Source organism: Trifolium pratense, linkage group LG4 (genome assembly GCF_020283565.1).
Source record: "Trifolium pratense cultivar HEN17-A07 linkage group LG4, ARS_RC_1.1, whole genome shotgun sequence".
NCBI lineage: Eukaryota > Viridiplantae > Streptophyta > Magnoliopsida > Fabales > Fabaceae > Trifolium > Trifolium pratense.
Window position 1 is genome coordinate 7,421,380 of NC_060062.1, and position 27,162 is coordinate 7,448,541.

At 31.7% G+C, this 27,162-nt stretch overlaps 3 protein-coding genes across 4 annotated transcripts; all 3 read right to left on the reverse strand.

Moving 5' to 3' along the window:
- Positions 1 to 1,878: 1,878 nt before the first annotated feature.
- On the reverse strand, positions 1,879 to 7,220 carry LOC123921726 (O-fucosyltransferase 19-like). Its single transcript, XM_045974380.1, has 8 exons — positions 6,292 to 7,220; positions 4,753 to 4,825; positions 4,580 to 4,650; positions 3,991 to 4,079; positions 3,755 to 3,887; positions 3,332 to 3,564; positions 2,722 to 3,198; positions 1,879 to 2,551 (listed from the first exon to the last, which is right to left on the reverse strand). The coding sequence occupies exons 1-8, from the start codon at positions 6,910 to 6,912 to the stop codon at positions 2,302 to 2,304; spliced, it is 1,947 nt and encodes a 648-aa protein (XP_045830336.1). The 5' UTR covers positions 6,913 to 7,220; the 3' UTR covers positions 1,879 to 2,301.
- An 8,416-nt stretch (positions 7,221 to 15,636) lies between these two features.
- Positions 15,637 to 21,994, reverse strand: LOC123924712. Of its 2 annotated transcripts, none has more exons than XM_045977676.1 (3): positions 20,931 to 21,994; positions 16,474 to 17,244; positions 15,637 to 15,966 (listed from the first exon to the last, which is right to left on the reverse strand). In XM_045977676.1, exons 1-3 carry the CDS (start codon positions 21,612 to 21,614, stop codon positions 15,805 to 15,807), a joined length of 1,617 nt encoding a protein of 538 aa, XP_045833632.1. In that variant the 5' UTR covers positions 21,615 to 21,994; the 3' UTR covers positions 15,637 to 15,804. The 2 variants fall into 2 exon arrangements, with proteins under 2 accessions (XP_045833632.1, XP_045833631.1); XM_045977675.1 differs by lacking the exons at positions 15,637 to 15,966; positions 16,474 to 17,244 and adding exons at positions 18,094 to 18,453; positions 18,812 to 19,591 and having other exon boundaries at positions 20,931 to 21,990.
- A 3,611-nt stretch (positions 21,995 to 25,605) lies between these two features.
- Positions 25,606 to 27,162, reverse strand: LOC123924302 (F-box/kelch-repeat protein At3g23880-like). Its single transcript, XM_045977146.1, has 2 exons — positions 25,927 to 27,162; positions 25,606 to 25,843 (listed from the first exon to the last, which is right to left on the reverse strand). The coding sequence occupies exon 1, from the start codon at positions 27,135 to 27,137 to the stop codon at positions 25,929 to 25,931; it is 1,209 nt and encodes a 402-aa protein (XP_045833102.1). The 5' UTR covers positions 27,138 to 27,162; the 3' UTR covers positions 25,606 to 25,843; positions 25,927 to 25,928.

A 27,162-nucleotide genomic window follows, 5' to 3' on the forward strand; every position in this document is an offset into this window, starting at 1 on the left:
ACAAAATTCGAAATCATCAGTCAAAATCAGATTAGGTGCATTCAAGTTTACTGCAGCCAGTGTGACATAAGATCTTTTGTACCGTCTGATTAAAATCAGATGGTTCAAATCTTAATACAATTTTTATCTTTATTTATATATATAATTCGGAGGAAAAATCTAGACCGTCCGATCTCAATCAAACGATCATAGAATTTTGACTGCATGCTCCTCTTATTGCGTTAAATTTAGATCATATTTTTCTTTATCTTCTTCCTTTCATTATTTTTGATCATCATCTTTCTGTAAATCCATAAATTCATCATCATTATCTCCATACAAACCCAGACAAATAAAATAAAAAATAAATAAAGCAAAAAATTAAAATAAATTGTGGATTGTAGTTTTCCATTGATTTTTATTTATCGGTGTGCTATTTTAATTGATTAAATGCACCAATCTATGAATTATATAGATTTGGAAAGAGAATATTTTAGAAATATTTTCCAATTACCATTGAAATCTGAATCAATGCATCAAAAGAATACTTATGAAGATCTGGAAAAAAAGAAAGAAAAGAAATCGAATTAGGATGAAGCCACCATCACCGCACCACCGTAACTTTCTTCAAACTCTCAAGCATAAAAATTGTGAATTGCGAAAACCCGGTAACAACAAAACCCATAATAAAATTTTTCACAAAAAAAAAACCCAAAATAAAAAAAATCCAGAAACAACAATAACAAGAAAAGAGGCATTTAGATCTACGTTCGTCTTCGTTTGATATTCGTCTATTACTCGTTTTGGTTTAAATCTCTGTTCATCTTCGTTTGATTTTTCTGGGTTTGCATCAAGCTTGATTTTAATTTCTGGGTTTTGAGAAAGTGATGGAGGATGAAGATGAAAAAATGGGATTGAAAGTATGGATTTTTTATTTCTAGGTTTTGAGCAAACTTTATTATAAATAGTGGTTGTGATGATGATGGAAAACGTGTTGAAGGTGAAGGTTGGTTTGATGATGGTGGGTGTATTTTTTGCCTAATAAAATTAATAATACAAACTACTATTTTAATTGAAATAAAATTCCAATCTTGCCCCTCAGATAGTTAAACTATCAAATTTATTAATTAAAATTTTAACTGCATGTGTCAGCAGAATATACCCTATAGATCCGGTTTTTTCCGTTGTGTACCGTGCGAGGCTCATTTGTCATGCGCACCGGAGATGGAGCCGAGAATGAGAGGTGACATATTAACATGAGTATCTTTGACTTAAAATGGCTTTTTCAATTTGATTATGATGTAACTAAGGTTAATAGTTCACTTTCTGTTTTAAAAAACTTAATGACCCACTTGATCATGCCCAAACGTTTATTAATGTTAAATTTCAATATTGATAATAACATATTAACGGACAAACTTATCCATGTGGAGCAAATAAGGTTACTTTCAATTTATGTTATAAAAATTGTTTGGTTTATAAAAAGTAGTATTGATTAAACCAATTGTTTTAATCTCTTAAACCAAAATAGCAAATACGTCTTGAAAATGTTTCAATAAGATTCTCACTTCTCAATCTAAATAAGAAGTTTATCTTTAGTAAACTAAGCTAGGTGAATTTTTTTGCTCATCAATGTTACACCGGTCTAAACGGAATATGATTTAGAACCATTAAAGTATTGAGTTCAAGTCTTGTAGATACATAATAGAGACTCTATTAAAAATGATCGGTCATATTCAACAACATATATTAATCATCGACAAAGTAGTGAATATTTCGCATCAATTGGTTAACAAAAAAAAACTAAATTAAAAATAATGAATGAATAATATATTAACTAAATCATCAAAATTCAAGACATAAAGTACACATCATAAATCTAAATATAAACAAGATATCCAATGTAAAGTACCAAACTAGATTCCTATGTATGAAGTAATCAATTCAAAAATGTATCCAATTGTGCTCCATTTGGCAGTGGTCCTTCAAAAAATAATCAATAAATCCAACGGTATAACATTGTAACCCAATCCCCCCAATATAAATTTTCTAACCTGTAATTTTCCTTTTGATTATACACAAACTTTCTATTCTTTACCCTTTTTGTATACCTAAACTAAAACTAGTATTTTGCATAAAATAAGAACCCTTTAAAGCTCCTTTTGATTCTTCAACAGCCTCATAAAATAGGCTTAGACAAAGGAAAGCACATTCCAACCATAACTCATATGAGTTGCCTTTAACTTTAAGGTAGTGCCATAATAACCTAATGAAGCTCCAATATTTTAGCCTTGTCATCATATGACCAAAATTAAGATATTATCATTTTTGTGCTCCAATACCAAATCTTTGGTCTAGTTTTTGGCTTGTAATTTGTTCTTGTGACTTGTTGCATACACAACCAGGAAAAGGGTTGGCGAAAAAATTCTCTTCGATTCTTGGCGACTCTCCTACTTGTCTAAGATAAGGTGCGCCTAGCCGATTGGAATGCAAGTTTTTAACTTCCGAGGAAAATGCTTCCCAAGATATTGAACCCTCATCTAGATTATCAATCAGCCTGACAAAATTTGATCTGCAAATGAAATGAAACATATTATATATATGTCGGTAATATGTAGAATGAAAAACAAGACTTGCCAAACATCGAAAAACGAAAGCAAAATTTGGGTGTTATTGGATCCTCTATAAGACGGAGAGAATCCAAGTCCGATTCAGATAATCATTTATGTTTTGCAAACCTACCTATCTGGATTGATAGTTTTCCGAAATCCTTCAAACCTCCTATGGCCCTGCACCGCCTTGGCCATGTTTCCATCATAGGTATAAACAAACACATCACTTTCTAGCGCAACAATGTAATCCAGAGCAGCGAGACGATTTTGATACGGCTTGAAGGGCTCTAGCTCCTCCTCAGTTGCGAGAGTGGAATGAGTGAAGACATTAGGATACTCAGCGCGAAAGGCTGCCATACTATTGCCACCATAAATAGGTCCTGCAACAATGTAGATTGTTGTAGTTGAAGGGTACCCCATGGCCTTGAGGAAAATGGCTGCTTCTCTAGGTGACATAGGGCATCCTCCTTGCAACCGTCGGTCGACACTGTCAATCTCCTTTTCTTTCCAATGCTTCACTTCATACCTCATAACCCTTAGTTCCTCAGCTTCCGCTTTAGTAAGATTATGGCTACAGCCGGTAAAAGCCAACATGTCTTTCTCATATCTACATTGTACATATAGGATGAAAAAAAGGAAAAAACTAAAGTAAGCAAATTTCCTTAGAAGTACAAAAAGCAAACAAAAGCCAAAAGACATTTTCTAAAACCAAACAGATCCTTAAGTCAATGAGGTAATACCTTAAATGAAGGGCAATAAAAGGCTCATCATTGTTTCTTAGCCTATCAACCAAGGTCTTTCCAAGCTCCTCAATCTCAACTGTATACTTAAGAGCTTGGTAATTTGCACGACATCTAAGCTTCTGAATCGATGAAGCAAGTCCATTGTTGGCAAGTCTTGAATCTGTGTGAGTAAATTGTACAACCTTATGTCTCTTCAACAATGGAAGAATCTCACTTCTATAGTAACTAGCCTGCAAAATGAAGCATATAACTAAGAGTCTAAGACATCGTTGCATTAAAAAGAGAAACTTCAAACAACTAATAGCAAAAAACAATATTGTAAAAACATAGGCCAAACCATATTCAAGATAATTACAGATGAACGAAAGGTAAACGAGCAAACAGACAGACATGGTTTAGAACTATTTTGATTATCCATACCTTAGACCATGAAACAGGGGCCTTTACAAGAGGCTTGATATTTGCATAACGAACAGGCAAGTACTCGATTATATCAATGTCGTCTTTCAAAACTTTCATGAAGCGTCTCCAATCAAAAATATCTTTAAAGTCACTGAAATATATTAGGGACATTATAATTTGAAAAAAATGGTATCATGAGGAAATAAATTGATGTTGATATAATCACAAGTTTATTGAATAGGTGAAATTTTTACCTTGGATCAGTCCAAAAGGAATCATGGTCAAGAGAAGGAAGGACAAGTGTGGCATTCATTATTTTTGCCACTGCAACCATATCACATATCTGCATGTCATTGAACATTTTTAGTATCATCAAAATTATTGAAAATATCATTGAGAAAACATATTGGGGATCCACTTACTCCAAAAAGTAAGCTTTTTAACTTTTTCTTCATTAAATTTAATTTTTTTGGATACTTTAGTTACTTCCATTTTAACCTATAAAAGTATATTCTTGAAAAATATGAATAATAATTCATTTTAGAGAGTAATATTAATCATCGACGAAGAAATCAACAGTTGATACTATACGTATACATGTATAACAAATTATGAGGGGTTGAAATGCCAATTTTATCACTTCACTAATCTTTTTTATGACTCAAATAATAAAAGATCGTAGAAACATTTGATATATAATATATTGAAACGTGTCATTTTCCACTTTCTGTGTATAGTATGAGTTTTGCCGCTAAACCATTTATTTATATAAAATAATTTTTTTTTGGAACAGTCAAAATCAGAATTATATAACGGTTATGAATCCTAAATGAACTTACTTACCCCTGTTCTCATTTGGTTCAATCCACCATTTGCATGAACAAGAAGATAGCCGTTAGTTTTTGACCTTGGTCCTAAAAAAAAAAAAAACAAATAAACGCGGAATAACAAATGAGACAAAAATTGATCACAAGCTTAACACGAGACAAATCAAACGCAATTGTACTTGTACTTACTCATTTGGTTCCTATTTCTTGACACGCATTGGTAATAGTTGTCACTTTTTGGCTTCATCCATATTTCTGGAGTCTATTCAAAATCAAATAATTACAAAATTAATTAATACCTAAACTCAAATAAATGAAATTAATTTCCTCAAAATATATTAAGGTAAAGTTTTTTTTTTTTTTTTGATAAAATATATTAAGGTAAAGTTATTAATATTATATAATAATTCAATACTTATCCAATGGTACTAAACATGAAGCATGAGGAAAAAAAAATACAAAACGCGTGAGAAAATCACAAAAAGGCAATAGAAAATCACAAGAACACAAAAATATTCAAAACTATTTTATTTTATATTTTTTAAAAAAAAGGCAAAAGAAAAAATAGTAGTTGCCATCACTACTACATATACATACATGTAAGGAATCATCAAAGTTTTAATATTAAAAGAGTTGAAAACTCCACTTATGTCGACAACAAATATCACTATAGTTCATGTTCTTCCACGTTGTTACATTAATTTTTTTTTTTTTTGTGTTAAGTTGATGTTAATTAATTGAGTCATGTCACTCTCACTAGGATGGATGAGTTGCGTTATTGGAACACATTTTTTAACAATTTGTGTTCCAATATATCATTCATGTGAGTCATGCGTCTCTCTCCATCTATGCAAACATCACGAGGTGGCCGAAAAAGGAAAAATAATCTCACCGAATGAAACATGCAGGCGGATGTCCGTTTGTGTGTTGCTATCATTTTTCGATAAATATTAGTCATTGTTAGAATTTTAAATTTTTGTAACTAAAATAAAATATTTTAAAATTGGTCTACCTTTTTATTTTTGAAACAAAAATTGGTCTACCTTAAAACATATAAATTGTACTTCCGCACCTTAGATGCCATCCACCTTATATTCCTATGCACATTGGATGGCTAAGAATTTAATTTTCATACTTGGTCAAAAATAAAATCAACTTTCATACTTGTGTACTCAATTCAACCATAGTTGATTGCTTTCCTCTAAAAAAACTAAGAGTAAAAAAATGTTATTTATCATACACCTCTTAATCAATAATTACACGTTCCAAAACATGAGCTATTTATCCCACAATAAATTAGTCAAAAAAAAAAAAAACAAATAAGCAATTTACTAAAAAATATTAAATCCACATTCCAAAAAACAAATAAACTTTTAAATCCAGCCATTTAATAACCTCAATATAAACCCAACTTTAATCAAATTAAAATTAAAATTAAAATTAAAATTAAATATAATTCAAAATCCAGCTAAATACATGCATACCTTGACCAAACAAAAAAGAGAGTAAAAAATCAAATTCCTCAAACACAATTATGAAACTACATTATTCACAAAAGCAATTTTTAAGCTTTATCCTTTTTTTTTCTTCTTTCCATTACCAAAAAAAACACCTTCTCTCTTTCCATTGCCAAAACTTTTAATAACGGTAAAAAGCTAAAATGGCAATAAAAACAAAAAAAAAAAACGAGATTCTGAAAAAAGCACTTAATGAAAAATAATCACTTACAGCCAACCTCTCGAGGACTCTTTTAGGCATGGAAGTTTCAACCTGATCATTATTTTCAGTAACAACTCTTTGAGCAGAAGCCCAATCTTCTTTAAACCGTTGTAAAATCAATTGACCATTTTCAATACTTTTACCATTCATTTCAACACCAGCACCAATAAACGAAACCTTAAAAAAAACCGACATAACAACCATTAAGATTAATATCGCAAAGATCTTACGGCCCACATTTTTACCAGACCGGATACACTGAACCGAACCGGATAACCATAAAAACAAATGTTCCAATCTTAGTATGAATGATTCAGGAACGTATAATAAAATGCGAGCGCGTAAGAGAAGGTAGCGCGTGAGTGGATGTAAGTGATGATGAACGTGCGCGTGGGCGTGGTGGTGAATTGGGTTTAATGATGAAACGGTGTCGTCTTGTTCTAGTTCGGAGAAATCTGAGAAACTTTGTGGAATGTTTTGATTTTGTTGTTGTTTTTCTGTGTCATTTGTGTTGTTGTTGTTGTTGTTATTGTCGGCTACACGTCTACGTGTTGTTGTGGGACCCGTTGCGGTGGTGGCGACCCTTGGGCTTGTGTTTGATGAGGTTGTTGTTGGGCCGCCGGACGACATCGTGGCGGTGTCAAAACGACGACGGATTGATAATTAAACAACAATATGATTCAATGATTCAATTATGAATAATAATAAGATTTTGAGAATTTTAATGTTGTTGTTGTTGTTGTTGTTGTTGTTGTTGTTTTTGATGTTTTTAAGGTTGCGTTTTCTGGGAGCTTTGTTTTTGTTTCTGTGTTTTTTGTTTTTGGTTTTGTTTGTGTTTGGTTGAAGGTTAGAGAGGAGAGAGAATGAGAGAGAGAAATATAAGGAGAGATTGTATGAGGAGAGTGGAAATGTGAATGTGGCAATATATTGTGTGATCTATGATTCTCTTTTTTGTCGCTTTTTATATCATTGGGAATTTGTTTTCTACTTGAAATTACTCTATTGTCCTTCATTTTATTTTATTATTTTAGAAGTTAATATTAGGAATTATTTTTATCTTAAGAAATTAATTAGTATGCAGTATGCAATGATATTATGATTTTTTTTCATAAGTCAATGTATAATTTTAGTATTATATTTAAATTTAATTGTACTTTTTAATAATTATTTTATTTTCATCAATTTGTAAAATTGATCCTTTAATTTAATTTTGTTTTGCAATCCATTTGGGTTGATCTAATGGTGTTAGCTTGGGTCATTGAAGTATGCTCATATCAAGATCTTGAATTCGATTTTTTTTATGCCAATTTTGGTGGGCTACTCCATATAGAGTAAAAAAAACGTTGGCTTTAAATGGACCAGCACAAGTAGACAGTGAGATTGGTTCCATCGAATTAGTCGGGTCTAGGACCTGATACTGAGTTTTCAACAATTTTTTTTTTTTTTAAATTGACATTTATAGTCTTCTAACAAATATTTGATCTATATAATATGGTGATCTAATATGTTTGAAGATTTGATATAATATTTGATTGATCTATATTATGCTTAACCTAATAGACAATTAAAATAATTGACTGTCATGAATTGTGTAGTTTGTTAGACTTACACCAAATATAATTGGCATCTTTTTTTGTGTTGTAAGGACGACATCTTGTGTTGGAGAAAACTAAATTTGTGGTTGCAAATTGAGAATAAAATGATACAGATTAATGGTTTCAAAGATTTGTTTTTTACTAACATCTTGCAAGTGTCTTAATGAAGCTCAACTGACCACAATTGCAAATGACAACATATGGAGTTTATGGCGGAAGAGGAACACACAATTGTGGGAAATAAAATTGAGACGGTTTATGACGGATGATGTTCGTAATAGTAAACCTAATTGTTCAGAGTATAATTCACTTATTTATAGGTGGCGAATCTTACATAAAAATTACTCTGACTATATGTAGTCATATTTGTTAGACGACAAGCAAACGGTAGCGCTCATCTTGCATGTTCAACATTATCCCATGTTTCTCAAATTATTTTTGATGTTATTCATCATTGTATTGCTTATATTATTTTGAATGAAATGACACTTGCGTCAAAAAAAATAGTTTTTAAGAGAATTTTCTTACAAATTTTATTGTTGTGATCTTTTCTCATTAGCAAATCATATATCATGTCATTAAAAATATATCACATCTCCAATCTAGATTTTATAATTTTGTGTTTGTAGTGCACAAATAATTGTTATTAATAATTGCCTCCATTTTTTGTTATGAAATTCTTCAAGGAAGAAACTTATATCATAAGGTGAAATTTTGATTTATTTTATTTGGAGTCTATATTCCTTTTGTTAATGAAATATTTTCTGCACGCAACTATAAATATTACAATTTTTATCATGAAGTTTACTTTGCCTTTAAATTTTGTTTTTGAGTAAAATTTAAAAATATTGTTAAATAATATTGTAATTACTTATTCGAGTTATGCATTAATCTTTTTATCTTTGGGATTTTAAGATTTTTGTTAGTCTCTATAAATTAATAAAAAGGACAAACTAATACTTGAAACTTAAGATCATCAATCAATTTATTCTTTCAATAGATTCAATAATTCTAATGAATCTACATCCTAATTACAATAAAAACCAAACAAACAAGAATCTACATTCTAAAATATAGATCAACCAAAATCTTCCAACAAAAACGTTATAATAACGTAAAAATGTATGCATTTCATTTTCCAATTTATTATTTATATTTTAACTTTTAGTAGAGTTATGTTAGCAAATATTTCCAAATACAGCTTAAGGCGTACGTTATTTGCACGCGCACTAAAAAAAAGTGGGTATATATAATTTTTTTTTTGTTGAGCAATGGGTCTGTCAAAATAAATCATGGGTAGTCTGTATATATTACGAATTAATTAAATTGTTTTTATACATAATTAATTATATTGTAAAAAGTTAAAGACAGCAACTTTTTAAAGTAAAATGTTGTGTGTTTCTAAAGTAATTATATTAATCAAAATATTAAGTGGTTAATGAATTTTGAATTATTGGAGTTTTTTTTTTTTTTAAAGAATCAAAGAGTACATATAAAAAAATGACTTTGTATATTATTAAAAAAAATAGAAATTAAATTATGCATTTTTCGATATTCCATTCATAGACAGTCATAGTGAAACTGATCAAAAATGAAGAAATTAGTTGATTCGAGGAATTCAACATTTTTGCGTCAAAAAAAAAATATCAACATTTAATGGGGTTGACATAACAGTCAACAGAGTAATTTTATTCTTATTATGGGAACGGAACGGATCAATTAGTGTAGTAACTTTTTTTTTTTTTTACTAATAGTGCAATAATGTTTTTTTTTTTGTTGACAAAATAGTGCAGTAAAATAGTAAATAGTAATGTCATGTATTCAATGTACGCCTTTTTTTTTTTTTTTCTTGTTTCGTATTTTACCGGGTCTGTACATGTCGAGATATGTGGCTAGAAAATTGTGAAAAATAAAAATAACAAAAAAGAAGGTAAATGGTAAGGAGTGCTTCGAACACTCTTTAAGATCTTAAATAGTAAGTTTTTTATAATTTTTTTTATGGAAATGCGTAAAGTCAACGCATTAGAAATTGTAGCATTTAACTTTTTGAATAAAAAGTTTCTTTAAATAAAATGCTTAAAGAGTGATCCGGAGGCACTCGTTAGTAAGACCAAAAAAATAAAGTAAAAAATTCACATTAAGAGTGCCACATTAAATGTCTTATACCTAATGTCTTGAGATTTTTGGTAAAAATTTTGTATAGTTACTTTTAGGGTTCGTTTGACATGCTAAAAAAAAAGATTGTACATAACAACTTTAACTGTAGTGTGTTTCTTAGGATTGAACAAACTGGTGGTCAAAAGAGACTCAACAAAAACTGAAATTCTTATCCCCCAGTACCGAACCATTCAGTTTGATTTGGTTTGGTTAATTCCTGATCCGCTTACATTCCCACTCGCGTCGACTCAATTATGTCCCTCTAAGCCCCTTTCACCAATCTGATAATCACTATTTTGATGTTAATAATTATTATAATGTTATATATTTACAATTAAAATACAAGATGATTTTAAAAAAAATTGTTGAATTTTTTTTATATTTTATTTTATTAGAAGTCCATTTCTTTCATTTTGCTTTGACTAGTTTTTTTTATTTAAAAGAAGTGGATATCTCTCTGTGTAACTACTAACTACAAAATCTAATCTCACAACGTAGTTAACATTCAATTAACAGATAAATCTCGTTGGATTTTCCTTTTCTTTTCATATGCATCGACCTCAAATTCCCAATTACTAAATGCTTGTAGATGGAAAACTCATTTCTTTTATAGATATATAAAAATTGAGCCGAATTGAGCTATAGAAACTCACTAGGGTCAATAAAAGTATAAAAATTCAGAAAATGACAAATGTATTTTTAAATTTCTATTAAACATTAACAAAGTCCTCATATCTACGTTGAAAATTAATAGAATTCAGTGAAGAAGAGAGGTAATTCTATTACTTGCATTACAAGCTTTCTAGACTAGCTAGTTTTAGTTAGCTAATTAAGTCTTTGCATTTACATTTCATTTGTAATATAATATAATTTGAGTTTCATCTAGTTGTAGTTAGTTAGGCCTACGAGGCACTAGAGTTTGTGTATATAGGGAAACTTCTTGCACAATATATCAATGAGAGTTATTTTTCGTAGTTTTCTTCCAAGCTTGTGCATGCAAAATTGCTCTAAAAAATTGAACTAATAATGAGATAATTACTGAATATTTACCAATTGTACCAAGACCCAAACTTTGTTATTAATTAATGATGTGCATGCAATCCTAAAAGTTTCACAAGTTAATTAAACCTTAAAAGAAAAGAACAAAGAAGATAAAAAACTAACCAAAATTTGTTTTTTATTTTATTTTTTTATTAACCCTGAAATTCCGGTAATCTAGAGTTCGGCCACAAGGTAAATAAAGTCTGACAAAAAATTATTTTATTAGAAATCAAACTCATGTTCTCTCGAATGATTCGTCGTAGAGAGAACTCATTAATCACTTAAGCTCAATATTTTGGTTACTCTTTCTTAGGTTTTGGATATAATTTGATATATATAGTTAAGTGGCCTCTATCAGTGTGTGCCATTTACGCAATCAACTAATTAGGAAATTTATGGCATTTTCCTCACGGTTTAAACTGTTTGAATGCATTAAGAAATTAATAAAACTCAATTAGGATCCGTTATGGATGTCTTTTTCTTTAATTAATCTCCAGAAAATTGCTTACGCTATATCCTTTCTTTTACACAATATCAACATCACTTTTATAGCAAAAAGATCAATTTAGTCAATTGATATTAAATACGTATGGTGAGTTTTTAACTAAAAATCTTTGATTATGTTGATTTGAGTGGATAACCTTTTATTTTTACATGAGTTTCATTAGAAGAACCGTATAATTAATCAGCACACCACACCAGCAGACAAAAAATTGGAGTAGAAGGTTTTTATACCTATACTTTTTATACTACATGCTCATATATAGCAATCATGCACGTAGATTTTAATTATGAGGAATGCTTGTTTGGACACAATCTAAACAATTTTTATTCGAATACACATACAGAAATAAAAAAGACAAAAGAAGAAAAACTAAAATAATGAGTTAATTATGAGGAATACTTGTTTGGATATACATACTTAAATAATTAAATAATGATAAGTATTTATGTGTATGCCTAAATACATTTCACTTGTAGTTTGACTATATAAGTATTTTTTATTTTTTATAAAAAAAAATTTAGAGATATTCATGCAAACATGAGTGCATTAGTAACAATTGTCGACGTCTAAATTGATCCACTTGGTAAGGAATTAATTTATATCATACAAGATCGCGAGTTATTTAACTCCGAATCTTAAGGTTTGTCTTGACTCTAAAGGTGGAAATAGATTGAGTCAAGTCAAGATATAAGTCTGACTTGCGATTTGTAAAGACTTATTTTTTAGATGTCAATATGACTTTTCTAAAGTATGTTATCATCTATTAGCCCCCTTGTTTAAAAGTCAACAATGAAGAATTTGGATTCCGACTTATTGTAACTACTAATAAATCGATTGTACCGATCGTTAGTTGATTCAGTGATGATTGACACTCAACTTCAATCGAAAAGAGACTGAAATCACTGATGTCATAAAACCATAACTAATATCCAAAATAGTTGATTGTGTCGATACATGAGAAGTCAATACCAAATAATCCTGGTCCTAACTTATGAGTTGGAGTTGTGTAGTTGTCATTTTGACATATGTGTAATGGAACGTTCCTGAATATAGTTGTGGTTGAGCTCTCACTCACTCGTCATGTTGAGTTGAGAAAGATTGCATCTACATTGTCATTGTACTTCTCATTGTGGCGGGTCTCACGTATGTTTCTCTCTCTCGCTCACATTCTTTCATTCATCCAACCAAAACCAAATCTAGTGTGACGCGTGGCATATGCACACGTTGAATTGAATCAACTCTTTGGCCATCTCATTCTTATATCGTACTACCGACGCTCATAGATACGTTTCTACCCCACACGTCGCACAAAAAACTTTTGTCATGTTCCACCCCTACCACCTCTTTCTTATTTTTCTTTATTAAAAAAAGTTTAATTAATAAAATGGTTCCTTAAAAATATTTTTAGTTTCATATTGGTCCCTTAAAAAAAATGTCTGAATAGATTCTAAAAAAAAAGGTCTGAATAGGTCCCTTAAAGATATATCCGTTAATCAGTTTGGTCCTATTCAGATCTTTTTTTAGAGATCAAACTGATTAACGAAGAATTAACTTTGTCTGCTTTAAAATTCTTCGAACTAGATTAAATACACAGTGTACACACTATTTTTTTCAAATTATTTTCTTTGTTATTGTTGCAAAATGTGTTTTTATTTTTTAAAAATGAAATATACAAAATGGATGGTTTTTTTCTTTTAAAAAAAAAGTGAAGAAATAACAAGTTACTAATGTCATGCTTTTGATAAAAAAATATATAAATTTTGTTAATTTTCGATGGTCGTGGATCTTCTTGGCCGTGGGGATTTGTGAGAATGGAGAAGAACATTCTCCCATGACGGAGATCAAAGACGGGAATTGGAGAACACATTTGAGGGCGGGAAGTGGGAAAACATCTTCCACACATTCTCTGCCCATTGATATCCTACCATTACTCACTTATTAGGTCATCAGTTTTCTTTAGTCAATGAAACTCAAAAAATAGTTACCTTTTTTTTTAAAACTCGATATTTGGCCCTAAGACCGATTAATTCGAGGGGACCAATCGCACCGCCTACTTGCAGAAGTCCATTTAAAAGACAAATTTTTTTTTACTCTGTATGGACTAGCTCACCAAAATTGGCACCAAAAGAAATCAAACTTGAGACCTTAAGAGAACCATACTCAAAAGATCTAAATCAACACTACTAGACCAATCCAAGTGAGTTAAAATGGTTACCTATTATATGTAAAAAGACCACAATGTTTTGGTAAGGTTTAGAGCACGATCGATTTTCTTATATTTTATTAACACATAATAAAATAATGATATTACAACAAAATATGTGTGATATAAAAAATATTTGCCTAATATAATAAAGTGCATACCTATGTAATACTTTTTATACATAAGCATATACTATGTAATATTTAAGAAAAGGGCACAATGCAGATTAGGAGTGATGCGCCGGCGTTGTAATGGAAAAATGTTTGGAGTATGCGGTGGCGTGACGGTGCCAAAAGGAATTTGGAATTTTTGAAGGGAGGTACCAAACAAAATAAAGTCCAACGCGGAGAATCATAAAAGAAGAAATATACTGTCAAAAAAAATAAATAAAAGAAGAAATATAAAAATGAGTATAATAATAGGATTTAATTGATATGCACCGTCGACGGTGTAAAATAATTTTACACCGTCGACCAATACCAACCATGTTTTCTGCTACATCACCCCACTTTACCCAACTTTCTTGATATTACATAGCAAAATAATAATTATTTATTGAACGATTGTGTAAAACTATTTTACACCGTTAGTGCATATAAAATATGACATCGGATATGCCACTGTCAACACCCATGTTCTCCTCATTCCTTGCTGTTTATGATGTCTCATTCATGCACTCCAACATACTACTTTTTTTTTTTGTTGTTGACAATTCATGCTATTTATTTAAATATAATAAAATAACAGTTAAGTTAATATGGTAAAAAAAAATGGTTGATTTCATGACATTCACAAGCTAACATTATTTTAAAATTTGAATATCGGTTAAGAAAGAGGTACCTGTAAACTTTTTGACTGATCCACAAGAGGGTACTTCGGCCGACAGATGTTTTGGTGCATGGATGGGTAGGAGGTAAACATGCGTGTGTGGACTTGACTGGAGTTTCTCCGCTTGTGAGACTAGGGACTAGAGAATTTACTGTTGGATAGACAGCCCTGAAAGTCGCTTCCAATAAAGTGGCAAAACACAAGAAAGCGTGCTCCGACAATCAACATGTTTTTATCCCATTTGTTTTTGACACTTTTGGCTTCCTAGCACCAGAGGCTGTGGATCTCATTGGGAGAGTCCAAAAGGTGATGCATAGTAATATTGTGTCTCATAGGTCAATGAATGTGGTTTTTAGGAGGATTGATTTTGCCATCCAAAAAGGTTTAACGGCGCAGCTTATTGCCCACTTACCTTCCATTCATGTGTAATTATTTTGACTATATATATAATAATTTGTAAATATGATATCAATACATTGACATTTCTAATATGAAAACTGAGGTATTGCGAGTTTGAACTCGCATTCTATATTAAAAGTTATATATATACGTCACATGTCTAACATGAAAAAGTAATTTAAGTGGTGTATGATGTAAAAATTATAAATAATATTATAATAAATATAAATTTTACAAATAAAATGATCACGATAGAATGTTTCAAACAGGGCTTGACCTACTTTCACAGGCCCACTCAATTTAAATTTTTAAAAATAAGACAAATAATTTAGGAATTTGAGCAATGAGATTCTTAACAAATTCCAATCAGTTCACCACCCACCCTCAACATCTTAGGTCCAATTGTCACATTGCAATCTCTGACCAGACTCTGATACTATATTAAAAGAGAGTTTCGATCTTATCTCAAAAACTAATTGAAATGATGAAAGTGTTCAAACACATTTATAGTTCCAACAACCTTAAAATTGAAGTAATGTGAAACTCCAAACAACTTCGATACAAATCAGTACCAACTTGTATTATTTGTTCAAAAGAGTATAAGAGCAAAACTCACATCATGAAAAGTGAAAAATTATAAATCCGAACTCATACCAGTTATAAATTGCTATATAGTGGAATGTGTGATAAACAAATGGAAACCATAAACTACTGATATTGCTAACTAACCAAGGTTCAAAATCTTCTATATCTATTGGTCAAAACAAAGGTTGAAACTGCAACTGAATAATAATTCAGTCTTCTAGTTTAGGCTTCTTTGCAAGCTTATCAAGCCTACTAGTTTCAGTATACTTTGAGGTCAAATTTAAATCTTGTTTTGGAACATTAAAAAAGTCTTCTAGTCCACTGGTCAATGTAGATTCTGATGTCAAGGAAGCTGCAAGGAGGCTCAAAGCCTGTAAAGTGCAAACCAAAATGTAAGTAGCTTACGTTAAATGCTCGTTAATACATAAGAATATCATGCTCGTCAATATATTGTGATTGCAGTTTACAAAAAAAAAGTACTGCTGATCATAACATTTAGACATAGTCACATTATTTCCTCCACCCCACATATATCAGAATATATTATTTCTACTATGAATGTGTCCCCAAAACAAACAATTTTGTGTTTTAGTTAGTATTAGTAAGACATATCAAAAATGTATTGTATCCAAAAGATAAATGTGTTTGGAGTTGGTAAGTAAGTACTTCAAAGTTGTATCTGAGAAGTATTGGTGAAAATATTCCAATTTTTTTAAAAAACATGTATCAATATCGGATACGTGTTAGGCACTGATACTTCTCCAATTTTGAAGTATCTATGTTTCATAGACGACATGGGAGGGGGGATCAAAGAGGTTTAAACAATAAAGAAAACGAAAGAAAAATAATGACAAGTTTAGTAATAATAGCCACTTTACCTCAGCTTCGCCAATGGTTATCACATTCACTTCAAGATCATCAAGGGGAAGACTTAATTCTTTCACATATGAAAGGCAAGAACCAGCAGAAAGTGATTTTACTTTTAGATCATCTCCTACACCATATAATGCTGGTCTCTTCACAAATCCCACCACATCCTTTTTCGATTTGTTGTGGGATCTTGGGTCCATTTCAATCAAGCCTTTTGCGTTATAAATTAATGCATTTGTCTTTGAAATCACTCCTCCCTGGATCGGTACTTCTACCGTATGATAACCATAATTATAATTGTACTCTTGCTTTGGTGTTCCTGTACCATAATAATATGTAGTGAGTGGTGGTTGTACATGAGGAATGTTGAGGGGCTGGTTTGGACAACCAAACTGTGGTGCGACACCAGGATTGAGCAACACGGAGCGCGAGTCCGTGCACCATGAAGAGTCCAAGTTCTCTACACTCTTGTACAAATTATCAACACATCCAACAAAAGAGTTACCATCCAAAACCTTTACAATGGACCCTAATGGTATTGTAAGGAAGCTAAACATGAAGTCGACAAAATTTTCACTGGCTTCTGCAAAGATTATCTTTTTCTGAGATTTACTTCGTACTAGCTTAACATCCATTTTAATGTCACTGGTGCAAGCTTTTACTCTGACTGCTGATGCAAACTGGTTTGGTGGGTTGTCTTTGTTCTTGGAGCTACTTTTCAAAATTGTATTTGTCAGAGGCTCATGAGTGGTTAAGGCATACTTGAGGAGGTTCAATATCTGTACATCAAAAGGACAGGGAGCAACTAAACACCAAGATAACATACAAAGATATAACCTTTTTTAAAAATCTTACAGTAGCAAGTTCACATTACATGACATAGTTACAATATATTGAAACCATATGGTAAGAATAACAGTGTTGGAGGAAATGTGCGTCTGAAGATCTTAGATGCAATGACAAACACACAAGAATATGTTTGTTTTTGCACCAAGAATATAAATGTTTTTGAACACTTTCATCCTTTCGGTTAGTCTTTAAGATAAGATCGAAACCCTTTTAATATAATATCAGAATCTTGTTAGAGATTGCAATGTGACAATTGAACCTAAGATCCTTAGAGTGGGTGGTAAAATTGATTGGAATTTGTTTAGAATCTCAGATTGCTCAAATTCCTAAACCGGTTGTCTTATTCTTAAAAATTTAAATTGAGTGGGATTGAGAAGGTTGCCAGGCCCTTTTTGAAACATTCTATCATGTTCTTTCAAGTGAATTGGTGCCCCAGAACTAATCCCTATACACCCGCACAAATGCAGTAAAATTACAAAAAAGTACTTCAACTATTTGAATGAAAACTAAATTTCATTTACAAATTTTTTGTTCAAAATGGGAAACAAGACCTTCTTGACCACCCCATTATGGAAAATGGAGTGAGGGTATGGTGTGGGTAACTATACAAACAGAAGTGCTAAAAATGATTTCCCCCCAACATCAAAATGTTGAATTGTAATAGATTTTTCTGAAACTACGATGGTAAAGAAACTAAAAATGATATCTAAATAGTAGTAGTAATTGACAAATGATAACAACACAAGTTGAAGAAAGATATAGCAGTCACCCAGCAGAAGTGCTACTCATATTTACTATTAATATTATTAGTTGTAGTTATGAAGTATTTCACCATTGAGTCCATAAAACTGAATAGAGAAAACCAGAACACTAATAGGTAAGTGGAAACCATAAACTACTGATATTACCAACCAAAGTCCAAAATCATCTATATCTACTGTTCAAAACAAAGGTTGAAACTGGAACTGAATAATAATTCAGTTTTCTGGTTTAGGTTCCTTTGCAAGCTCATCAAGCCTACTAGTTTGAATATACTTTGAGGTCAGTTTTGAATCTTGTTTGGGCACATTAAAAAAGTCTTCTAGTCCACTAGTCAGTGTAGATTTTGATGTCAAGGAAGCTGCAAGGATGCTCAAAGCCTGCAAAGTGCAAATCACAAGGGAAGGTATCAACAACAAAGAAAATAAAACAAGAATAAATAATGTGCGAGTCTCTGTCATTAAAGTTCCTAAAATGTATCAAAATTACAAAAACATAAATGCGTCTTTTGTTATTCAGTTCGATCCTCGCATGTGTTTTTGTTTATTAGTTTGACCATCTGATGTATGTTCTGCTAATCAGTGTGGTTAATAAAATTACTAACAGAAGACAATTCAGGGATGTTCATATAATTTTGATGCACTCAGAGTGACACCGCCTCACATATTTAAGGATCAAAATGATTGTTTACTCAGAAGGAAAAAAAATGATAAATTCAGTATTTAATAGCCACTTTACCTCGGCTTCACCAATGCTTATCGCCTTCACTTCAAGATCATCAAGGGGAAAGCTGAATTCTTTTAAATATGCAAGGCAAGAATTAGCAGAAAGTGATTTTACTTGTAGATCGTCTCCTACACCATATAATGCGGGTCTCTTCACAAATCCCATCACATCTTTTATCGACTTGTTGGGGGATCTTGGATCCATTGCAGTCAAGGCTTTTGCATTGGAAACTGATCCGGTTGTCTTAGAAATCACCCCTTCCACCACCGGTACTACTATTGTATTATAATAAACACTACTATAACAATTATCTCTCTCTTCCTTTAGTGTTCCTGTACCATAATAATATGTAGTGGCGGGTGTCTGTACATGAGGAATGTTGAGGGGCTGGTTTGGACAACCAAACTGTGGTGCAACACCAGGATTGAGTAACACAGAGCGCGAGTCCGTACACCGTGAAGAGTCCAAGTTCTCTACACTCTTGTACAAATTATCAACACATCCAACAAAAGAGTTACCATCCAAAACCTTTACAACGGACCCTAATGGTATCGTAAGGAAGCTAAACATGAAGTCAACAAAGTTTTCACTGGCTTCTGCAAAGATTATCTTTTTCTGAGATTTACTTCGTACTAGCTTAACATCCATTTTAATGTCACTGGTGCAAGCTTTTACTCTGACCGCTGATGCAAACTGGTTTGGTGACTTGTCTTTGTTCTTAGAGCTACTTTTCAAAATTGTATTTGTCAGAGGCTCGTGAGAGGTTAAGGTGTACTTGAGTAGGTTCAGTATCTGTCAATCAAAAGGACAGGGAACAACTTAACCAAGATAACATTACATGACATAATCACAAATAGTATAAACATAAGGTATGAACAACAGTGTGTTAGCAAACATTCCAATGCATGGTTGACACCAGAGCTACTCTAGGAGTGTTGGAGCATCTGAATATCTTAGATGCAATGTCAAACAAACTAAGAATATGTTTGTTTCTACACCAGAAAAATAGAAGCTCCAAGAGATAGCTTATGGGTAGAATATGTCTCAAGACACGAGAAAACACGAATCTACCACACAACCAAACATTGCACTAAATATAGTCACTATGTTAACCTTCATAACATTAAGCACAAGCCAAATTCAATATTTATCAGAATAATAAGGGCAACAATGATTGAACTGTTTATCAATGCAGGTTATGATACTGTTTAAAAGAGAAAGGAATGGTAAATGTAGTTACTAGACAAGGGAAAACCCTTGAAGAAGAAATATTTCTCTTTGGTTTTGTAAATTTCATTCAATCGGGTAGAACCATATTCTCTTTGACCCAATTAATTCCCTTTGAGGTCGTGAACTTTGACAGAGTTCAACAGGACTTGAGGGGAACACTAAAGGAATACGATTATAAAAGTCATTTTTATCAGGAACAACTCTCTGGATCAATAGAATTAGAGGAATATAAAGTGGTAAACTCTAGGCTAATTTGAGGTTGCCCCAAAACTCTCCCAGTTCTTACTTATGCAACAGTCCTTCATTCCTTCCTACTTATCACCTTATGTTAGTTTACAATTGCAGCCGCATCAGCCACATTTACCGGCAATTCACTACAATACCAAGGTTTTTTGCATAACCACAACTGCGAACACAATTTAGAACTGTTAAAATATGATGCACATTTCTAGATATTTCTAGGATACATTAGTAATTTATAGAATAACAAAGTAATGATGTACATGTCTAGAATTTTCTAGAATACTTTGGTAGTTCATAGAATAAATCAATATCACACACGTATTAGGAAATGCCATGAAAATTCTAGAATGTAGTATCTAGAATATACCTCTCACACCTATAAATAGGTAAACTTGTGCACAATTGTATTTAAGCCTTGGAGTGGAAGAACATTAACATTGAAGGCTTCACCACACAATATGCACAATTGTGTTGAGGGAAATACAATCTATATTTGCTCTAAGTGATCCTAACACTTACTATCTTTCAACTATCGACTAAAGTCATCTACACAATCCAACTATACTTTCTAAACTAATACTACTAGCTCAACTATTAACAAGAACCATTATTCACAATTTCCAAATCTTGTGTGTAAAACAGAATAGGAGTTTATTACCTCTTGTTTTCCAATGTTGTGTGTGACTTCCTCTAGTTGAGTCAAATCAGAATACCCCAATTCCGTCAACAACTGCATGGAAGTCACCATAGAACTAGGCACAATCTTCAAATCATCAAACACCAAAAACAATGATCCATTTTCTTTCACAAAAACCCCATTTGAGGCATGCACACTACCACCACTCCCTTGACCCTCAGAATCCAAATTCTTAGGCTGTCTATTAATGGGTTTTCCACAAGTACAATCAAGATTCTGAAAAGTTGTAAACTTGTTACAAGAATCACACACAAAAAACTTACTTGACATGTCAGTGTCATCAATATTCAAGAACAGCTTCGTGCATAGTGATTCACATGGATTCTTGGGATTCAATAGCATTTGTTTGCATACAGGGTTCCAAACATCATTTGGGGTGAGGTTTTGTACGCTTTCGTAGAGATTCTTGATGTTTCCAAGAAATGATGATGATGATGGTGATGATTCTTCATCATTGTTGGATTGTTGTTGTTGTTGTTCATTGTTGGTGGTTAATAAGCGAATGATGGTGGCAAGTGGAAGAGATAGGAAGCTGAAGAGAGTGTCAACAAAGTCTTTTGTTGATTCTACAACGACAACTTTGTTGTTTTCTCTGTCAACAAAGATTCTGAGAGGAATCGTTTTTTGTGGTTGTTCAGAAGCCATGGCAGGTTGAAAAAGAATTACTACTAACTTCTACTTCTGGTCAAAATGAATAATTTGTTAGGGTTAAATATGGGAAACTGATCCGGTGCAATAACTATGTAACACAAATACTGTTTTCATTCGTTCGATCATAATCAACGGTTTAGATTATTTAAGGCTGACTTTTAAATGTGTTATTTGAGCCGTTCGTTTACAAAGTTAGTCAATCCCCTTGATCTTTCTCCCAATTGGCAATTCTCCTCAATTCATTTTTATTTTCGACCATATCTTCTAGATGTTAAAGATTCTGAGTCGCTTCCCCAGATATTCTGACAAAGTTTCTTTAGAACCGTGCTCAAACTAACATTTAATAATTTTTACTACAGGTAACTGTGTTATTAGAAAAGTTTGATCTAAATGTATGAGAATGTAACTAATAGTGATTATTGTTTGGTCAAAATAAAAATAGCTATTATTGTAGTTATTTTTATGAACATAGCTCATGATTCTTCTTATTGAAATACTATATGATAACATTTTTCTACATAGTATTACGGATTTTTAATTTTGGGATCTTGTTTTCACATAAACCCTAGTTGCCATTGGCATTATTTTTGCTTTTACTCTGCATTTTGTTTTATCTTTATCTTTCTTTCTTTTTTTGATCAACCAAAGAATCATGTATTAAAAACTGCATTCTAAATTAGCATAAGGTTTACACTATCTAGAGGCTACTAAAGTTGTAATACAAAATAGATACAAAAAGCTAGTAAAAAAAAAGCAAAATAAAATTACAAGACTTTCATACCCCGGGTCAAAAAAAAAAAAGAGAGACTATCATACCCAAACAAAATATGGGTTAATGCTGCCTTTGTAGTTTACTTGCACCGTCACTAATCACATACTTTGCTACCTAAAATATACATAGATAAGAGAAGCTAGTAAATTAAAACCACTCAATTTATTCAACATAGTACCTATATAAAATATGATGAAGTAAATGTAAGTTCACACAAATAAAATACTTTTGGTTTTTCCTATTCTTTTCTATATATGAATATATATATATATATATATATATATATATATATATATATATATATATATATATATATATATATATATATATATATATATATATATATATATATATATATATATATCTACTGATATAATGAGTCTATCCAAGTGTGCTAATGTGTGTCACACTACTCATAAATCCGTTAACAATATCCAAGAAATAATCATTCAAAAATCAAATCAAAGTCATCATAAGAAAATAATCATTCAATATAGCATACAACCTACACAGGTTACCATAAATTCAAACCTAAGCAATAGGGCAAATAGAAACTTACTTTCAACAAATTGAAACCAAACATTCAACATGATCCTTGCTAAAAGCCCATAATGCTTTGGTGATAAGTATCTCTACACTATTATCATTCAGAATATAGATAATAGCCACCACTTTATAAGTATCGGTTAAACTATCATAACCGAAAATATATCTAGTAAAGAAATAACGATCTTTGCAGTGATCCTCAAAATGCGCTAATTCTTTAGATACTGCCTTTGTAGCTGGATTATAGAATGTGAGCCAGCTATCTCGACAATAATAATGTGCAAAACAGAGCAATCCGTTACATGAACCAACTAACCAACAAAGTTCCGCATCATACAATGTATAGTGATCAAGGTGGACGGGTAAGTTGATCAGAGTGTTCTCGAGTATCGTACTTATAAGGACAGTGAAACGTAAATCGGCGTATGTTTCTCCTGAAACTAGTGTCAGGTGAGGATTTCGTGAAGATTGACGAAGGTGCATTTTGATGAAGAAGGGATTGGATATGACGGAGTTATAAAACTTACTCATGCAGCTCAGACGCATAAGAGATTTCACGTGAAGACATGAAAACGCTTTTGTGATGAGGTCGTTGGGAAGGATTGCTGGGGACACCAATGCGTTAGGTGGACGACTTCGAGACTGCAATGGAGAAAGATCCATAATAAAAGATGGGCAATCGGTGTTGCGATGAGGATGAGTTCTTTAGTGATAAGCTCTTACTGTGAATTTGAGAAAATTAACAACCAAAATGAAATATTAAATATAAGTAACATCTCGTTTTTCCATTCAAAAAAAAGAAAAGAAATATAAGTAACATTATTCGCCTTAAAAAAAAAATTCAATATTTACTAAAAAAAAATTATCCAAAAAAAGAAAAGACAAATGGATAAGGATGCCATGATAATTTTACTATTCTATTGTTTCTTATTATAAAAAAAGTAAAATAGAATCATTGAATAAATATAGTATTTCGTAATTAAAATAAGACATCACTTATTCAATAAATATAAAAAATGACTGGTTTGATTTTCCTTCTTTTAGATTTTCCAAATTTGTTGACTTATATTTTTTTCTTTGGAATTTGGCACCCCACATATTGTATAACAGTCCTTTTTTTAGATAGATCAAGATTAACGGTATTCAATAAAAATGCATAAATCATTAATCTTCATCGGTCTCAATAAATATCAAACGGTTTTAGATTTTTGTAAAATTCAACATGGATGATCTATACGATATAAGCTTTCAATCCAACGGTGAATTTTGTAAAATTTGAATTCGTTAAAACGTTATTGAGCGGTGTAACATTACTCAAATATTACACCGGTGTAATTTGATCCTTCCCCATATATATATGTTACAATTGATTGATATGTCTTAGTGATTGAAAGACTTTATTCTAAGTAAGTGATTCGGGTTTGATTCTTATGGTTGACAAATTTCTAATTATTTTAAATTTTTAATAAAGCTATGTGAAAAAGTTCCTGCCTAAACTGCAAAGATTTGTCCCGAAACCTTTGAGTTAATGTCAATGATATTTGTACATGACAGAAGAATTGAAATTAATTAAACTCCCAGAGAGGTCTCTAACCTCTGTAGATTAATGAAAAATATAATAAACCAAATTCAAATATGGATGAATTGAAAACTTCAAGAGAAGTCATTTACTTGTATAAAATTGGTTTTATATTTATTTAATAAAACAGAAAAAAAAAAAGTAAAAAATAGTAAATTCGTCCGTAGGGTGATAAACGTTTATATTGCTAAAGTGTCTGTCCACTTTTACATCCGGGTTTGAACTCGAGACTTCACAATTATGTGTGTGAGTTTGGTGATTGTATTAAATCATGGGTGTGGGTTTTTGGTAATAATTATCACTCATCTAATAACCAAAAATGAAAAATAGAAAACTCAAACTTGCTTGCATAATCAAACTGGTGAGCATACATAATAAAATCTTGTTAGTAGTTGAGATAGTAGTGATAGTTTAAAAAATAGTTTGATCATAAGACTTTAAGTGTATTGCTCTTCACTTGGATTCAAATACAAATGAGTGATGGTTACATATTTATAGGTGTGGATGAATCATGATGTATCCTAATATAAATCTAGTAATTATATTTTCTACTAACTACTCAATAATTCTAGAAAGTTCTACTTAAGTGTGCATCATCGCACTTGATAACTAATAGTTATAAATTCTATAAGTTACTAATATACCCTAGAAAATTCTAGAAATGTGCATCACATTTTAACAAATCCATACACCAATTAAGGTTATGATAGGGGCAAAGCATGAACAATTAATATCTGGTTAATGTTTATAAGTTTTTTTGATCAAAAGTAAATAACTTAAAATTGGTTTTTGATAGTTAATATATGACCTGTGTGGTAAACTCAAAAAAGTATAAGTACAGATAATCAGATCTAGGTGATATAATTCAAGGCAAATAATAAAATAAGAATGCAACTTAAAACAGTGATAATGGTTGGATTACATTGTGCATTATATAAAAATCTAGCTTACCATGCAAAATTACTAGGCAATTATGATTCACAGAGTGATAAATAAATACAACAAATCTAAGCTGAGATTTTCATAGAAAAAATCTAGAAGTAACTCTTAAAACATAAACATCTTACGATCCAGAGTTTCGGCTTGTTGTCACTACAACGAATCTAGTTCGAGTATTATTAAGCTCGAACTTATTATTCTAATGACTTATCATGTTTAAACAAAACAACATAATAAACTGAAATGACTCTAGGAGACAAAATAACATTAGTCTCTAGGAGACTAATAACATTGAGAGTATAACACACTGATGAATTCATACAAGCTATAGCTTCATTTGGCGCTTCTTCAGGTTCAGGTGGAACAAGCTCCCAACAGGTTCGGTGCCTGACAATATAGAGATCATAGTATGAGTTATTAGTCAATCAATGCTTATAACAAGCAAGCAAATTAGTCGAAATGGAACTTACTTTCAACAAATTGAAACCAAGCTTTCAACATGGTCCTTACTAAACGCCCACAATGGTTCATTGCTAAGCATCTCTACGCTATTTTCTTCCAAATTATAGATCATAGCTGAATGTGCTTGCATGTTTGCAAGTATCAGTGTATTATTATCCTCAGAAATGTGCAATGGCAACCATGAGAATATGGATAGAAGATTCTGATCATCATAACTAATTTTAGCAAGTTGAGTCCAAGACACTACAACTCCAAATTTCTCCATCTTCCATATAACAAAATGAGTTTGCTTGAAATCATGACAAAAACAAAGAGAGTCCTTCAATACACAGATAGTTGGCTCCAAATCTGGAACTTCATGAAAACCCTGAGGGGGCAATAACTCCATGTGTGTCTCAGTACTCAAATCGAGTGACATAATCACAAACTGGTCAATAGTAATACCATTGCTCTCAAAAGCCATATTAACCCGGACACAATTCTTAAGTGCCAACCAATAAACATAACCATTAAAATAAACACCACTTCTTTCGCTTGGAAGATTTAAGCTAAGAGGACCAACAAGGAAACTTTCAATGATTCTCCAAAAATGATCGCCCAAAGTAAAAACTCTAACAACTGTTTTAAATTCAGTTTTACCATCACCAATCAAATGGAACGCCACCACTTTATACATGTCGGTTAGGATATCATAACCAAAAGTATACCTAGTGAAGAAATAACTATCATTGAAATGATCTTCAAAATACGCTAATTCTTTAGATTCTACCTTTGTGGCCGGGTTATAGAATTTGAGCCAACTATATTGATAAGAATTATGGGTGATAGTAGAATAATAAACAAAACAAAGCACTCCATTACAAGAACCAACTAACCAACATTGCTCATTGACAGACAATTGATATGGAAGGCAAAAGGGAAAGTTGATTAGATTGTTCTCGAGTATCTTGCTTATAGGGACGATGAAACGTAAACAGGGGAAGATTTGTTTTGAGGCTATTGCTAGGTGAGGGTTTCGAGAAGAGTGACGAAGGTGCATTTTGATGAAGAACGGAGTGGATATAAGGGAGTTATAGAACTTACTCATGCACCTCAGACGCATAAGAGATTTCACGGGAAGGCATGAAAACGCTTTTGTGATGAGATCATTGGGAAGGATTGTTGTGGAAGACAACGCGTTGGTTGGACGACGGCGAGACTGAAATCGAGAGACATCCATGATGGATTTGCAGCCGGTGTTGTGG

Coding starts and splice junctions, on each gene's coding strand:
- LOC123924712 (XM_045977675.1), bottom strand. CDS start 21,614: ATGGCTTCTGAACAACCACAAAAAACGATTCCTCTCAGAATCTTTGTT. Junction 19,592..20,930: donor ACAACATTGGAAAACAAGAG/GTAATAAACTCC, acceptor TTTGATTGACAG/ATACTGAACCTACTCAAGTA. Junction 18,454..18,811: donor TAAGCATTGGTGAAGCCGAG/GTAAAGTGGCTA, acceptor TGCACTTTGCAG/GCTTTGAGCATCCTTGCAGC.
- LOC123921726 (XM_045974380.1), bottom strand. CDS start 6,912: ATGTCGTCCGGCGGCCCAACAACAACCTCATCAAACACAAGCCCAAGG. Junction 4,826..6,291: donor GAGTCCTCGAGAGGTTGGCT/GTAAGTGATTAT, acceptor GATTTTGAATAG/ACTCCAGAAATATGGATGAA. Junction 4,080..4,579: donor TGAACCAAATGAGAACAGGG/GTAAGTAAGTTC, acceptor AATGACATGCAG/ATATGTGATATGGTTGCAGT.
- LOC123924302 (XM_045977146.1), bottom strand. CDS start 27,137: ATGGATGTCTCTCGATTTCAGTCTCGCCGTCGTCCAACCAACGCGTTG.